Raw genomic sequence first — 15,956 nt, forward strand, 5'->3', positions numbered from 1 at the left:
TGCCCATTCTTCTTTGCAAAATAGCTCAAGCTCTGTCAGATTGGATGGGGAGCATCTGTAATCGGTAATTTTCAAGTCTTCCCACAGATTCTCAATTGGATTTAGGTCTGGACTTTGACTGGGACATTCTAACACATGAATATGCTTTGATCTAAATGATTGCATTGTAGCTCTGGCTGTATGTTTAGGGCCGTTGTCCTGCTGGAAGGTGAACCTCAGCCCCAGTCTTAAGTCTTTTGCAGACTCTAATAGGTTTTCTTCTAAGACTGCCCTGTATTTGGCTCCATCCATCTTCCCATCAACTCTGACCAGCTTCCCTGTCCCTGCTGAAGAAAAGCGTCCCCACAACATGATGCTGCCACCACCATGTTTCACAATGGGGGATGTTGTGTTCAGGGTGATGTGCAGTGTTATTTTTCCACCACACATAGCGTTTTGCTTTTAGGCCAAAAAGTAAAATTTTGGTCTCATCTGACCAGAGCACCTTCTTTCACGTTTGTTGTGTCTCCCACATGGCTTCTCGCAAACTGGACTTCTTATGACTTTCTTTCAACAGTGGCTTTCTTCTGACCACTCGTCTATAAAGGCCAGATTTGTGGAGTGCATGACTAATAGTTGTCCTGTGGACAGATTCTCCCAACTGAGATCTCTGCAGCTCCTTCAGAGTTACCATGGGCCTCTTGGCTGCTTCTCTGATTTAATGCTCTCCTTTACCGGCCTGTCAGTTTAGGTGGACGGCCATGTCTTGGTAGGTTTGCCGTTGTGCCATACTCTTTCCATTTTTGGATGATGGATTCAACAGTGCTCCGTGAGATGTTCAAAGCTTGGGATATTTTTTTTTTTTATAACCTAACCCTGCTTTAAACTTCTCCAAAACGTTATCCTTGACCTTTCTGGTGTGTTCCTTGGCCTTCATGATGCTTTTTGCTCTCTAAGATTCTCTAACAAACCTCTGAGGGGTTCACAGAACAGCTGTATTTATACTGATATTAATTTACACAGAGGTGGACTCTATTTACTAATTGGGTGTCTTCTGAAGACAATTGGTTATACTAGATTTTAGTTAGGGGTATCGGAGTAATGAGGGCTGAATATAAATGCACACCACACTTTTGAGATATTTATTTGTAAAAAAAATGTGAAAACCATTTATAATTTTCCTGCTACTTTTGTGTTGGCCTATCACATAAAATCCCAATAAAATACTGTACATTTACATTTTTGGTTGTAACATGGCAAAATGTGGAAACTTTCAGGGGGGTTGAATACTTTTTTCAAGGCACTGTATATGGCAATGCTGGCTTGATACACCAGGATTAGCCCCCCCCCCCCTCCCGTTAACATTACTTTGGGTGGGCATGTGCATGCATGGTGCACTGCACTTTCAGACTGGTCCCTCAGCCTCCTAGGATCTGTTACATAAGATGGCTGAACTTCCACTAAAGCGAGAATAGCAGAAGTGGAAGCAGGCATGTGTCAGAAATGGGTACCCACTCCCAGAAATAAAAGTACTTAACTGTGGTCCAGAGCAATGTCTAGACAGTCATTCTTAAGAAGGATCTTCAGTCATTTAAAAAAAAATGAAAGGTTAGCTGCTACAAAAACTGTAGTTCCTGACTTTTAATAAACCTGTCCAGGCATCCAGCACCATCCTTTTCTTCTCCAGTCTTTGGTGCCGGCATGTTAACTGTGGGCAAGCCGGCTGTGACTACTTGGGGTAGATTTAGGCTCCGTTTCCACTAGTGCAACTTTGGACACATAAAGTCGCTTGACAAGTCACAGACCATTGATTTCAATGGCTCCCGTTCCAGTCTATGCAACTTAAAGTTGCAGCGACTTTAAAAGGTTCCTGCACTACTTTGATGCAACTTTTGATTCAACTTTGATCCAGAGACCGTAAAGTTGAATAAAGGCTGCACTCAAAGTCACACTCCAAAGTCGCACTCTAATGCCCTGTACACACGGTCGGACATTCCGACAACAAAATCCATGGATTTTTTCCGACGGATGTTGGCTCAAACTTGTCTTGCATACACACTGTCACACACAGTTGTCAGAAAATCCGATCGTTCTGAACGCAGTGACGTAAAACACGTACGTCGGGACTATAAACGGGGCAGTAGCCAATAGCTTTCGTTTCTTAATTTATTCTGAGCATGCGTGGCACTTTGTGCGTCGGATTTGTGTTACACGATCGGAATTCCCGACAACGGATTTTGTTGTTGGAAAATTTTATAGCAAGCTCTCAAACTTTGTGTGTTGGAAATTCCTATGGAAAATGTGTGATGGAGCCTACACACAGTCGGAATTTCCGACAACAAGGTCCTATCACACATTTTCCATCGGAAAATCCTATCGTGTGTACGGGGCATTAATCGCTCGACTTTAGGATTGCAATAGTGGAAACGTAGCCTTACTATAACTGGTGTACAAAGAGTCTGGTACAGCCTTGCATAGGAACTAATCAGCTATTAGGTTTTATTGTGAAAGCTTAAAATGTTATGTTATTATACCCAGGACCCTGTATTCGCTATATCTGGTCTCTTATAGTACACAGAACATAGTATTGCAATTGTTTTACTGAATATAAACTGCTAAATACCTTTTTCTCATCAGCAGTATCTAGCAGTCTTGTGACTTCCATCAGTGTCAGGTTGAGCGCTGGTTAAAGCTTGTAGGATCAGTTTTCATTCTCCTGAGTCTGCATGACCCCTGACCCTCTGGACAGTGCTGATTGACCCTGTGCCAAACACTTGCACCAAAAAAACAAATAAAAAAATGCATATACAGACTGATTTTACTGTTGTGGGTTTGGTAACACTAATTGAACAAGCTAAAATTAGAAGCTGATTGGTTACTTTGCACAGCTGCACAGAATTCTGTGTGCTCCAGTTTTAGTAAATCTCCCCCTATGTGTCTTTACAGCCGGCTGCTCGCTGTGCATGCTCTAGCAGTGCTGCGCTTTGTGAATCGTCCCGCAGCCTTCTGGGACCTGTTATGTATCCCAGAAGGCTGGACAGGTCGGGGGGGTGGAAGGAGAAGCGTTGCTCTGAAATATAGCAGAGGAGGGAGAGAGGAGGAGGAGGAAAAGAACTTCCCTTTTTGGGTGAAAATCTGCTTTAATACCATGGAATGTAAGGGGGTTGGGAGATTCAAGTAAAAAAAAAACAAGCCATGTTGGCCACATTAATGTCCTATAAACCAGCTATAATTTGCTTGCAGGAGACACACGAGTTGAGATATGCCAACTTTTTAATAGAACTAAACTTAAATATCGGTAGCATTCTACTTATTTAATGTGCGCTAGGGGAGTACCTGTATTAGTGGCATTGATATTATGATGGCCTTCTTGAAAGAGGTATTTATTAAAGATATATCAAGGATTAGGAGTTCCTCCAGGCAAAGGTTATAATGAAACCTGTACATGAGGCTGAAGAACAGTATATTCTAGATCCCTTATTAATGCATAGTCAGAAAGAAGTGCAGCAATTATATAAAACTGTCTCCTTATCAAAGGCAGGGCACAAGGGTTTTTTTTTTTTTTTTTTTCCCACAGCAGAAATACTACGAGCAGGGAGAGAGCACTGGCCATTTGTTGGCAATTAATTAATTGTCCCTTCCCCAAAAGACCCCTTAGTGATTATGTCTATTTAAAACAAACTCATTACAGATGACACTATACTGGCTTGCTATACTGAATTCTATGAGGACCTATATAGAATGAAGGTTAGTTGCCTCCAGATGTTTGAAGAAGATTTTTTTTTTTTTTTTTTTAAACGCTTTGAATATACCACAATTAACTATAGAGGAGAGTCAACCAGGCTGCTGTACCTGGCTAGGAAACTTATAGCTAGATATTGGATGGCATCAACAGTTCCCACAAGGAAACAATGGATTAATGTTAATTCACTTCTCCTTAGGAAGCGATTAGCCTACAGCCGCAGGAAAGCTGTGAGAAAATTCGATCTCATTTTGGCAGCCATGGCTGGATGATCCCAGCCTTTCCCTACCACAATTGGAGATGGACAGACTCCTGCAGTAGAGACCCACCACTGCTATCTGGGGGGAGGTTTTGGAGGTAGGAGAAAAAACGGAAAATTGTATACTCACCTTTCCGTAATTTTCCTTTCCTGTCGTATCTTCATGGCAGCATAGACTTTGGGTTGTGACTCCGCCCCTCACAACCTGATAGGACCACATAGCTATAAGTTGTAAAGATGGCCCCCGCCCCAGTATTCTCCGTATATATCACCTCAGACGGGTGGGAGATTGTATGCTGCCATGAAGATACGACAGGAAAGGAAAATTACGGAAAGGTGAGTATACAATTTTCCGTTTTCCTGTCGCATCATGGCAGCATACACTTTGGGGAGTAACTCGCAAAGACTGGGTGGGAATTCAAACTAAGTTTATTAACAAAGAACAGAAGAGAAGAATTGGCCTGGATAACGGATCTTCTGAAATCCACTGTGGATAAGCAGGCGGAATCCACCTTGTAATGGGACATAAAGGTGTTCCTGGAAGACCAGGTAGCCGCTCTGCAAATTGCCGAGACTCTACAATAGGCTGCCCAGGAGGTTGCCACTGCCCTAGTGGAGTGTGCCCTTAAGCCCTCAGGTACTTGATGATTGCTCAGTGAGTAGGCCTTTTTGATGGTCTTCACCAGCCATGACGCAATGGTGCATGAGGATGCCGCTTGACCCCTCCTGAATCCATGCGGAATGATTAGGAGACTTTCCGTTTTCCTGATGGGTCTGGTAGCTGAAAGATACTCCAGGACATTACCTTTGACGTCCAGAGGGTGAGGATCGCCTTGTTCCGTACTGAGAGCCGGAAGGTTAATCTCCTGGTTGAAGTGAAAGGATGAGGATACCTTGGGGATGAACCGGTCCGAAGGTTGCAAGACTAATCTGTCTGGCAATACAATCGGATATGGATCACTGACCATTAAGGCTTGCATCTCTGACACCCTCTTAGCCGATGTTATGGCTATCAGGAATGAGACTTTCAGCGTCAGATCCCATAAGGATATGTTCTCATTAGGAAAGAAGGGGTCCTTAGCTAGAGCTTCCAGTACAACTGAGAGGTCCCAGACTGGGAAGGAAGGTTTTCTAGGCGGCCTCCGCTTTAGACAGGCCCGTTGGAACTGAACCACAAGGGGATCTTGTGCCCATCTGACTCCTGTCAAGGCGGACAGGGCCGAGATTTGGACCTTTAAGGTACTTGATCTAAGGCCCTTCTCTAGGCCTAGTTGAAGGAACTCCAGGACCTGTGACACCGATGGTGAGGATGGGTCCCAACCTTGCTGTCGAGCGAAGGCGGTAAACTTCTCCCAGACTCGCCTGTAAGTATTATTTGTGGTAGGCCTCCTGGCCTGGAGTAGGGTATCCACTACCCTCTGGGAACAGCCTTGCTCTAGGTACCTAGCCCTTTCAGTTTCCAAGCCATCAAATGTAGCTTCTCCGGGTTCGGGTAAAGAAGATGACCTTGGGAGAGTAGGTCTGGCGACAACGGAAGGGGCAGGGTATCTGCCGTATTCAGCTGCATCAGAGTGGTAAACCATGGCCTCCTCGGCCAGAAGGGAATCACTGCCACCACCAGTGCCGATGACTCCTTGAGTCTCAGGAGAAACCTCGCTATGAGAGGAGTTGGAGGGAAGATGTATCCCAGCTGGAAGTTCCAGGGAAGGGAATGGTATTCTTGATAGGAATCTGCGACATTTCGCATTATCTGGGGTTGCCGCCAGGTCTATCTCTGGTGAACCCCAAGTCCGGGATATGAGGGCGTAGGCCTGTGGGTTTAGAGACCACTCGTGGTTGGAGGTGAAATTCCTGCTCAGCGAGTCGGCCAACACGTTCTGGACTCCCGGAACATAGACTGCCCTTAGGCTTAACAGGTTCAGTTGTACCCACTCTAGGACAGGACAGACCTCCTGCATCATGGACCTGCTTTTGGTGCCACCCTGCCTGTTGACGTAGGCAACCGAAACCTTGTTGTCCATTCTCAGAAGAACATGTCTTCCTCTCAAGAGGGAGCTGAAGGACAGGAGCGCCTGGAGTGCTGCTCTCATTTCTAACACATTTGACACTGCGTCCTATGCCCTGAATGGCCAGCGGCCTTGAGCCGCAAAGTGCTGATGTTGAGCTCCCCACCCCTGCAGACTGGCATCTGAGGTCACCGTCTCCTGGTGAGGGGTGATAATGTGCTTGCACCTTTCTAAGTTGCGAGGCCGTGTCCACCACAGCAATGATTGCTTCACCTACTGAGGGATGTGAATCGACTGGGACATTGAAATCCCGTTCCACTGGCGCAGGACGGAAATTTGGAAAGGCCTCGAGTTCCATTGCGCCCACTGAACCATCGGAATGGTGAATGCCAAGGAGCCCAGGATACTGAGGCATGTTCTGGCTGGTAGTCTCTTGGCCGAGATAGCCTTCTTCACCTTCTGAATCAGGGGAGGAATCTTCTCCCCTGGAAGCTCCACCGTGTTCTTTCTCGTGTCCAGCTCGGCCCCTAAAAAGACCATTCTCTGAGTGGGATGGATACTGCTTTTCTCCCAGTTTATCAGCCACCCTAGAGACTGCAAGGTGGAGATCAGGATTCCCCGATGCTGGATGAGAGACTCCTTGTTGTCCGAAAGAAGCAGGATATCGTCCAGGTAATGGTAGACTCTCAATCCCCTCTCTCTCAAGTGGGCTATCACGGGCAATAGGACCTTCGTGAACGTCCTGGGTGCGGTGGAGATTCCAAACGGAAGACTTCGAAATTGGAAGTGCCAGCTGTTTATCGTAAATTGGAGGAATCTCTGGAATTCTGCGTGAATCGGGATATGTAAGTATGCGTCTTGAAGATCGATCGAGAGCATCCAGTCTCCCCGATTTATCACTTGGAGAATTGATTGAAGGCTCTCCATCCTGAATGTTTCTACCCGGATTGACCGGTTGAGTTTCTTTAGGTCCAGGACAGGACAAAAGTCCCCTGACTTTTTCCTTACTAGAAAGAGTGGGGAATAGAAACCTTGACCTCTTTGAGATGGTGCGACCTCCACTATTGCTTGTTTCCTTAACAGATCCTGGATATACTGGACCAAGGACAGCCTTTTCTCTCTGGAAGGAGGAAGTTTGGTTGCGCAGAAGTGACCCCTTGGGGGGCGGTTCTTGAATGACCACCTGTGCCCGACCCGGATGGTGGACACTGTCCATGATTCTTTTATCAATTCCGCCCAAACCAACTTGAATCTTGTGAGCCTGGCACCCACTACCGCTGGTTGGGCGGGCGTACCTTCAAAAAGGTTTCTGTTCATTGGAGGCAGGGGTTTTGGTTTTTTGGAATTTGAGGAAGGACGTCTGAGGGTTCTTCCAAGTTCTCCTGTACTCCTTCCCAGGACTATAGGATTTTGCATCCCTGTATCTTTCCGGGAGATTGCGCTTGAAGGGAGGTGCTCTTTGTTGTTTTGGTCTTCTGTCTGAAGGGATAAGACCAGACTTCCCGCCTGTCACCTTGGATATTGCTGTATCCAGCTTTGCACCAAAGATGGTGATCTGCTGGGGCAGCGGTCTCCATGGAAAGGATAACTGTGATACCCTGGTGGGATACAGGCAAGTATAAACATGCAAGCAAAGGTACCAGGGAAGAGAGAAACACTTACCCCAAGGAGGGAGCGATCAGAGGTGAAGCAGAGCTGATAGCAGAGTTGACAGCAGCGTCAGAAATGCTCAGGAAGCTGGAGGCATCAGAAACTGACATTCTGAGCATTTTAAAAGGACCGCCATTGCCGCCAGGGTCACGTCTCGCCCGCACATGCGCAGCCATCTTGGAACCTGGCGAACGTGCCAGGACGCCCTAAAAGCGCTCACTGTGCATGCGCGGAAGCGCCGAGACGCCCGACCGCACAGGGGAGAAACAGAAGTACCACAATGCCCAGCAAGCTGCACCAAAAAATGGGAAAGGCAGATGGAGACCGCTGCACACAACTAAGCCTGTTTAAGGCTTATACTGAAGCCGCATATACCCCTGAGATCACCAGAGTGGGGTTCCTTCCATCTAGCTCATTTAGAGGCTGTACAGGCAAGGACTTCCACCCAGGAGAGGCTAGGGGCTGGGGCGAATTCGGTAAGGGGGTGCTTCTGACATCTTCAGTCCTTCAGGTGAGGAAAAATAAGAGAATACTGGGGCCTGGGCCATCTTTACAACTTATAGCTATGTGGTCCTATCAGGTTGTGAGGGGCGGAGTCACAACCCAAAGTGTATGCTGCCATGATGCGACAGGAAAGGTTAGATCATGTTCAAAGGTAAAGCACTAGAATCTGCATAATCCATTGGCTGAAGAAGTGTCTAATATTGTTATAACACATTGGATCGAAAGTGCTAGTTGGTGTTTTAGCTGAAAAATTACAATATCTGTATTACCTTCTGTCATTGCTCATGCTCTATGGATGTCCGATACAATCTGTTCAATATATATACTCTTTTACTTACTGGTTACAATTATTGTATGTATTGAAAGAGCAATTTATTAATAAAAAAGGTTTTGATTAAAAAAAAACAAACGTTATAGAGGAGAGTCTTTGAAGTCTCCACTTGCTCTAGAGGAATTCATAGATGATGTGGCAGATTCTGCAAATAATAAGACTTCAGGAATTGATAGACTTCCATTAGAAATATATAAACTATATAGTCAGATTCTCTTGCCAGAGTTACTGGAAGTATTGGAGGAAGCCTACCATCAGCAAGCCCTTTAAGATTCAATGAGGGAAGCCATAATATTGGTAATCTCGAAATCTGGTGAGAATCCTCTCCTGCAGGAATCTTATAGACCCATCTCACTTCTTACTTCAGATGTGAATATATTGGCGACACCTCTAGCCAATAGGTTAGGAAAGTACTGTAAAAGACAAAACTGATTCATAAATATTAGCCGGGATTATCCCCACAAGAGCAACTGCCATAATATGAGGAGGTTACTCTTAAATATGCAATTGCCAATAGACCTTCGGAGGGGCAGTGAGCAGTGCTACTGTTAGGCTTCATGTACACTACAGCTCCTAAACTTGAGTTTATTAGCTTTTTGTGTTTTTTTTTTTTTTTTTTTTTTTTTGCCAAAGCTCCTACACTTAACTCCATAAAAGTCTATGTGTCAGTGTACACATAGGCTTTTAACAGAGTTTAGGAGCTTCGACCTCCCTCTTCTGAACGCTGAAGAATCGCATTCAGGATAGGAACGTTTTGACCGATGGCCACCGGAAAATGCAGTTTTGCTTTTTCCTGCGGCCTGTGGTCAAAGTAGGCTGTGTGCACATAAAGCCTTAGATAGCTTTGTGTGGCAATACCTGTGGACAGTGTTGGCAACATTTGGGATTGGACCTACCTTATTATTAAGTGGATACAATTGTACTTTTCCACTTAGGCTAAGGATTAAAGGTGAAGTATACCCAAAGCTTTTTTGGCTATACTTCCCCTTTGGATCATATGAGTACAGTTCGTTCTGCGTTCCTATGATCATCATGATCCGACTTCTGGTGCGACTTCTATTCAAATCAATGGGCTCTCGTAGGGAACCATTAATTTTTGAATAGAGGCAGAGAAATGCCGCTAAAAGCTAGCGCGGCTAAACGTGCATTAACGCGAATATAAAAAGCAACTAAAAGCAAGTTTATACAGCTGCTTTTTCCTGGCGTTTGGTAGTGGCTTTGCAGCTTGTTTTTTTTTTTTAACGCATTGTGTTCATGAGCCCTTATTGCCCAATTATATGGGCTTTTGTACAGTAAAATACAAGCACAGACCAAATAACTGGCCAAAAAAGTTGGAAGGGGGCTCTAGGACACCTAACTGAGGACTTATGGGAACAGGCACTGACTACACATACTATAGTATCCCTACGCAAAGGCTTACATGGCTTTTCATATTGTATAGAACTTATCACACCTCTGCTAAGTTGCATTTGTGGCATTATAAAGATATCCCTGATTGCCTTACATGTGACAGAGGGCCAGCAGATCTAATACACCTGATTCCCTAATCTATACCGGTATTGGGGAGATCTTGGTATTTTTATGTCCACAAAATATCAAGGTAATATACCACCTGAACCCAAAATATGTTTGCTGAAAATGTTTGATGATGCAATTCTACCCATCGATGCACAGGTTCCCATTCTTAAGCTACTATATGTATTACATAAAAGAGTAACTAAAAAATGGTTATCTCCATCCCCCCTTCTCCTTATTAGCACTGCAACCATATATAACCTCTCCCCCCACCACTTTACTGTGCATATGTAAGAATCTGTCATCTACAGTGGTAAATCTGTTTTAGATCTTTACAAAACTTTCTCAGTTGGCCGCCCCCCAGATTTCAGGTACAGTAGTCACGAATACACACACAACTTTGCTAAAGGTGGCATGCATGCACCTTACTTGCCCTCAGCCAGTTTGTAAAATGTGATGGATTATTAGGAGTTAATTCCTGGAGTTCAACTTTAACCATTAACAAAGTATGCCAGTTGTATTTGCTTTGCTTCTTGGTTTCTTGGATTGTATGGTAGCTTAGATGATAGCGCAGCAGCTTTGCAACATTGAGGACCTGAGTTCCCACCAGTGGCACTGTGTGCATGTATACAGTGTTTATGTGGGTTTGTTAAGAATACCCTGTTTTTTTCCCTACACTCCCAAAGCTCACTGGTAGGTTAGTCGCCTTTCATCTACATTGGCCCTAGTATGTGTGAATGTGTGTATGGCGTTGGAGACATAAGACTGTAAGCCGCTTGGGAGACCAGAATTGATCTGAGGGATTCACTGCTATGTTTAAAACACTGTGTTAAATATTTTAATACTGTATTTTCATGATCGTAATAAATACTTGTTATTTTCTGTTGTGTTTCAGAGCTGCTGTTGCATGTGTGGGAGCATTTTATGAAAAGATGGGCAGAATGCTGGGAAGCTCCTTTCCTGAAACTGTAAATAATCTGCTCAAGTCCCTGAAAAGTGCTGAGGTAAGTGACATTTTGAGCTTTACCACTGTCATTTATGTAGGGAGCAAAGATAAAATGACTCTACCAGCTTCAGCAGACAGTTTAAAAGGTATATGACTTCAGGTGTGAAAACAGACTGCCTTGTTAGCCAGAATGACATTACTAGATTTTCAGCATACAGAACATCAATAGTGCTGGCCATTTTGGATGATTCTGATGAACAGACTGAAATTCTCTCCATTCATCAGGTGGCACTTTCCGCTGCTTCCTGCCTGGCATCTCTCAGTTGAAAAATCAAAGGGTTTCGGTCGGAAAATTGTTGGCTGAACATCAGCCGTGATTCAATTAGATGAAGACATGGTTTAGTATACAAACAGCCTGCTGTGCGGCTATTGTATTTTGACAGCCGGCCCTGCAAGATGGCATGAAGGAGGAGAAGGGAGGGAGTGAGCTGTCATTTACCACTGTGTTTACACCCACACGTGTTACTATAGTCCAGTGTTTCTCAACTCCAGTCCACAAAGCATCCCCACAGTTCATGTTTTCAGGATTTTCCTCAGATAAAACGGCTGTGGTAATTACTAAGGCAGTGAAACTGATCAAATCACCTGTGCAAAATAATGCAAATCCTGAAAACATGACCTGTTGAGGGTGCCTTGAGGACTGGAGCTGAGAAACACTGCTTTAGTCACATGAGGTGCTCAGATGTGATGGGGAGGAAATGCTCAGCATAGAAACTCACTGAAAACTGAGCATGTGCAGAGTTGCCCTAGCTAAATTGGGGGCATTGGCAGAAGGCAGAGATTGCAGTAGGATCAACCATTTTTTTTTTTTTTGTAGAATACAGAAAGCAAATCTAGTAGTGAATATAAACAGCATGTAGTACAGCATTTATTGATAGGTTCTTATGATGTGGGTTTAGCGACACTTTAAAAAGAGCTGTTTCTATTTTGATACATGATCAGTGACTGGTCTCTATTCTGTCAAGTCACAGGGTCGCAGTGAAATTTTGCTGAGTTTGCAGAAAGTTCTGAGTGGCCTTGGAGGAGCTGCAGCTTCCAGTCACAGAGACATTTATAAGAATACTCGATCCCTTTTGACAGACAGATCCATGGCTGTTCGATGTGCTGTAGCCAAGGTAATATTCTCTTCTTTTGCAAAGTCTTGGACAACAAAATGCACTTATGCTGGCCATACAGTATACGAAAAATCGGCCGAAATTCGGTCATTTAGACTGTTCGTTTTTCGGACAGTTAATCGCCACAAAATCAATAATCGTTAGGACGTTTTTGAGCTGAAAAAACTAAGGACAAGTTTGGAAATTTTCTGCCGAACAAACGATAGATTGAAAGGTTAATGTGTTTCCTGTCCGAACTGTCTGCACTAGGTATATGTAATAAAACGAACAAAAAATGAATTCATTTATGTCCACTGAACGATTTATCGGTCATTACATGATGGCACTATCGTTTTTGCTCATGGCTGAATGTTCGTTTTTTTTTTTCTGAAATGGGTTTGGCCGAATTTTCGTATACTGTATGGCCGGCATTATTCTCGTTTTTACCTGTCATTATCTTGTGCTTTTACAAAGTTTTTAGTTTATACTTTGCTTTTAACCCACAGTGAATATAAATGGACTTGTATAGCCTGCAGATTTGCAAAAAAAGTCAGTATTTCATAAATATTCACTCTCTTAGAGGAAGCGAGAATTAACCTGTTTTGTATGCTCGGGGTTAAACATAAATATCAATTATGTTTAACAGGCATTATTTTGTGAACCATAACTCAAAGTTTGTTTTCTGCTTTTGTTTTTTGTATTTCACTTCTGCTTTTATTGCTATTATTATAGTAAATATTGGTCATGTATTCTGCTTTCAGTAAATGGTCACGTAGTAGCTCAATTGTTTAAATAATTTTATTGTTAGCAATACATATATGTATAAAGACCAAGTTCACCTTTTAACAAAAACATAAATGCACATATTTTTGAAGGTAAAAAAATGTGCAATTATTTATATGTTTTGTGTATATGGCCCTGCAAGGTATTGCATCCACAATCAGTGGATCGTGAGTGCAATGTCGGGCCCCCACCAGCTTTCTGCCTGTACCTCCTGTATGGGCTTGCAGCTTGAAAGCTGGAGGGAGTGTGAAAGGACTAGGAGTAAACTGAACTACATGGTGGCAGTTTGGATTTGTAGTTTATTCTTTCATAGATCCCTGTGAATAAATGACCCAGCACAGCCCCGCACAGTCACCCTGATCTTAAAATGTGACAGAGGTTATGGGGGTGAAGAACCCCCTCCCACTGTCAAAGGGAAGGGGGGTGCTGAACATGAATAACTATAACCTAAATATGGGTGTAACATGTAATATGCTCAAAATGTAATGTGTTCAAAAAATATAAAAATTAAAGAACACTATCATGATTTAAATGTTAATAGAAGAATATAATAGAATATGTAAAAAGGTAATCAAGGCTGAAAAATTTGAAAATGAACATCAAGTTGCAAAAGAGAGTAGGACAAACCCCCAAAAATTATTTAAATACCTTTAACAGTAAAAAGGTCACATCTGAGTATGTAGGCTATGATAATTTTGAGTTGGTTACTGTAGACACAGAGAAGGCAATTTTATTAAATACCTTTTTTCAGCTCTGTGTTAAAGGGGGAAGGAAAATGGGCAAGCTCAAGTTCTCAATTGGGATAGTATTGACATATCCCTAAATGTTCCAGAATGGCAAAAAAAAAAATTAAAAATGTACATGGTCCCGAAATGTTTAGACAAAATAAAGGTGAATAAAGTACCTTGACCAGATAGCTTATGTCCAAGGACCCTTAAAGAGCTCTGTTATATCAAAGCCGGGTGGGGTTTATTTACTAAAGCTGGAGAGTGCAAAATCGGGCTCACTTTTGCATAGAAGTTGAGGTGAGAAACTGGCTACCATGCACAGCTGCACCAGATTCTGAGTGCACTAGCTTTAGTAAATCTACCCCATTGTTTGTTTTTATTAATTTTTAGAAACTTTAAAATGACTGGCATGGTACCACTGGATTGATGTAAGGCCAACGTGGTGGCTATTTTTAAAAAGGGATTAAAGTCTTTACTAGGTTACTACAGACCTGTTGGTTTAGCTTTTATAGTTGGGAAGATACTGGAGAGTTTAAAGGGGTTGTAAAGGTAATTTTTTTTTTTTTTTAAATAACAAACATGTTATACTTACCTTCACTGTGCAGCTCGTTCTGCACAGAGTGGCCCCGAACCTGGTCTTCTGGGGTCCCTCGGCGGCTGTTTCAGCTCCTCCCCGCAAGCATTAACCACCTTAATGCGAGCTCCCTCGCATGGTGGTGAGTGCTTGCGGGCGCGCTCCCGTGATACAGCCGGCGGCTATAGCCGCTCGCTGTATCACTCGGCCTCGCCCCGGCGCGCCGCGTCATCGGATGTGATTGACAGCAGCGCGAGCCAATGGCTGCGCTGCTTTCAATCCATCCACTGCAACCAATCAGCGACCAGGCTGAGCTGCAATGAAGATGACGAGAACGAGCAGCGAAGATTCGAGGCGTCAGGTAAGTAAAACGGGGGGGCTGGGGGCGGCGGTATTGTCAAAAGTTTTTTCACCTTAATGCATAGAATGCATTAAGGTGAAAAAATTTTTACCTTTACAACCCCTTTAATAAAAGAAGAAAGGCATCATTGTACCCCTGTACAAATCATTAGTAAGACCTCATCTGGAATATGCAATTCATTTTTGGCCAGTTCAAAAAGGATATCCAAGAACTGGAGAAAGTGCAGAGAAGAGCAACCAAACTGATAAGAGGCATGGAGGAGTCCCGCTATAAGGAAAGATTAGCTGAACTGAATGTATTCTCTCTTGAGAAGAGCAGATTAAGGGAATGGGGTGGGGGATATGATCAAATACATAAGTAGTCCATATGGTGAACTTGGTGAGAGTTATTCACTTTCAGGTCATCAGAGGACAAGAGGGCTCTCTTTACGTCTGGAGAAAAAGAGATTTAACCTTCACATACAGAAAGGCTTCTTCACAGTAAGAGCTGTAAGAATGTGAAATAGACTCCCTCAAGAACTAGTTCTGGACAGCTCAGTAGATTGTTTTAAAAAAGAGCTGTATGCATTTCTAAATGCACAAAAAATTACTGGATATAAATTTTTGGAAATAGTTGAATCCCTGCTGGTGCGAATTGGACCATGCTTTATTGTTTGTTTGTTTTTTTTTTTGCCTTCTTCTGGATCAACTATGGGTATAGGATAGTGTATACAAAGGTTTTTTATTTGCGTGTTGTGTTTTTTTTCTCTTATGGACTAGTGTCTTTTTTCAACCTAACTATCTTTTTAAAGGAGCCGATTTATATATATTTTTTTCCTGTTTTCTGTTTTAAATGTGTTGTATCTTATAGCTCATTGTAATATGTGTGGAAAGAAAGTTTACTTGGCCAGATATGAATCTATAAATTCTCTTCCTACAGTGTTTGTTGGAGCTTCAGAGTGAAGCAGTATTTATGTGGACAGCAGAGCTCGAGAATGTTGCAACACTCTGTTTCAAGGCCCTGGAAGGCTCCAACTATGGAGTCAGAGTTGCGGTGTCTAAACTCCTGGGAACTGTTATGGCAACTGCATTAATGCCAAAACAGGCAGCAGGTAGGTTTTATTAAAATCTTTCTCTGCTAACTAAAACCAGTATGTAATTATTGCAGTAGTCCGCTTATAAAGAGCAAACTTTGTCCATAACAGCAAATGTCATGTTGTGTTTTTTTTTAGTTGTTTTTTTTTACCCGCTTCATTGTGTATAGATATACATACAGTGTATGGATATAGATCTGTGACATTATTAAAGTGGTTGTGATCCACAGTCATGAAATCTGAACAAGACAGATATATCTGTATTTACTTGTCTCTCTCCAAAGCTCTGAGTATCGTTTCTCTCTGGTGCTTCATTCCTTTATCAGCATGAGTCACTTCTGACAAGTTGTCC

General features: G+C 43.1%; 1 protein-coding gene across 2 annotated transcripts in view; it reads left to right on the forward strand.

Annotated features, from left to right (window-relative positions):
* The window catches only part of HEATR5B (HEAT repeat containing 5B), a 180,405-nt gene that overhangs the window by 14,793 nt on the left and 149,656 nt on the right, over window positions 1-15,956 (forward strand). The window contains exons 4-6 of one of the 2 annotated variants that reach the window (XM_073627699.1): window positions 10,882-10,990; window positions 11,958-12,107; window positions 15,451-15,622. In XM_073627699.1, coding sequence (XP_073483800.1) covers window positions 10,882-10,990; window positions 11,958-12,107; window positions 15,451-15,622 — 431 coding nt within the window. The remainder of the gene's footprint in view (window positions 1-10,881; window positions 10,991-11,957; window positions 12,108-15,450; window positions 15,623-15,956) is intronic. The other variant, XM_073627701.1, reaches the window with a different exon arrangement.

The sequence above is a fragment of the Aquarana catesbeiana genome, linkage group LG04 (genome assembly GCF_042186555.1).
Source record: "Aquarana catesbeiana isolate 2022-GZ linkage group LG04, ASM4218655v1, whole genome shotgun sequence".
Classification (NCBI taxonomy): Eukaryota; Metazoa; Chordata; class Amphibia; order Anura; family Ranidae; genus Aquarana; species Aquarana catesbeiana.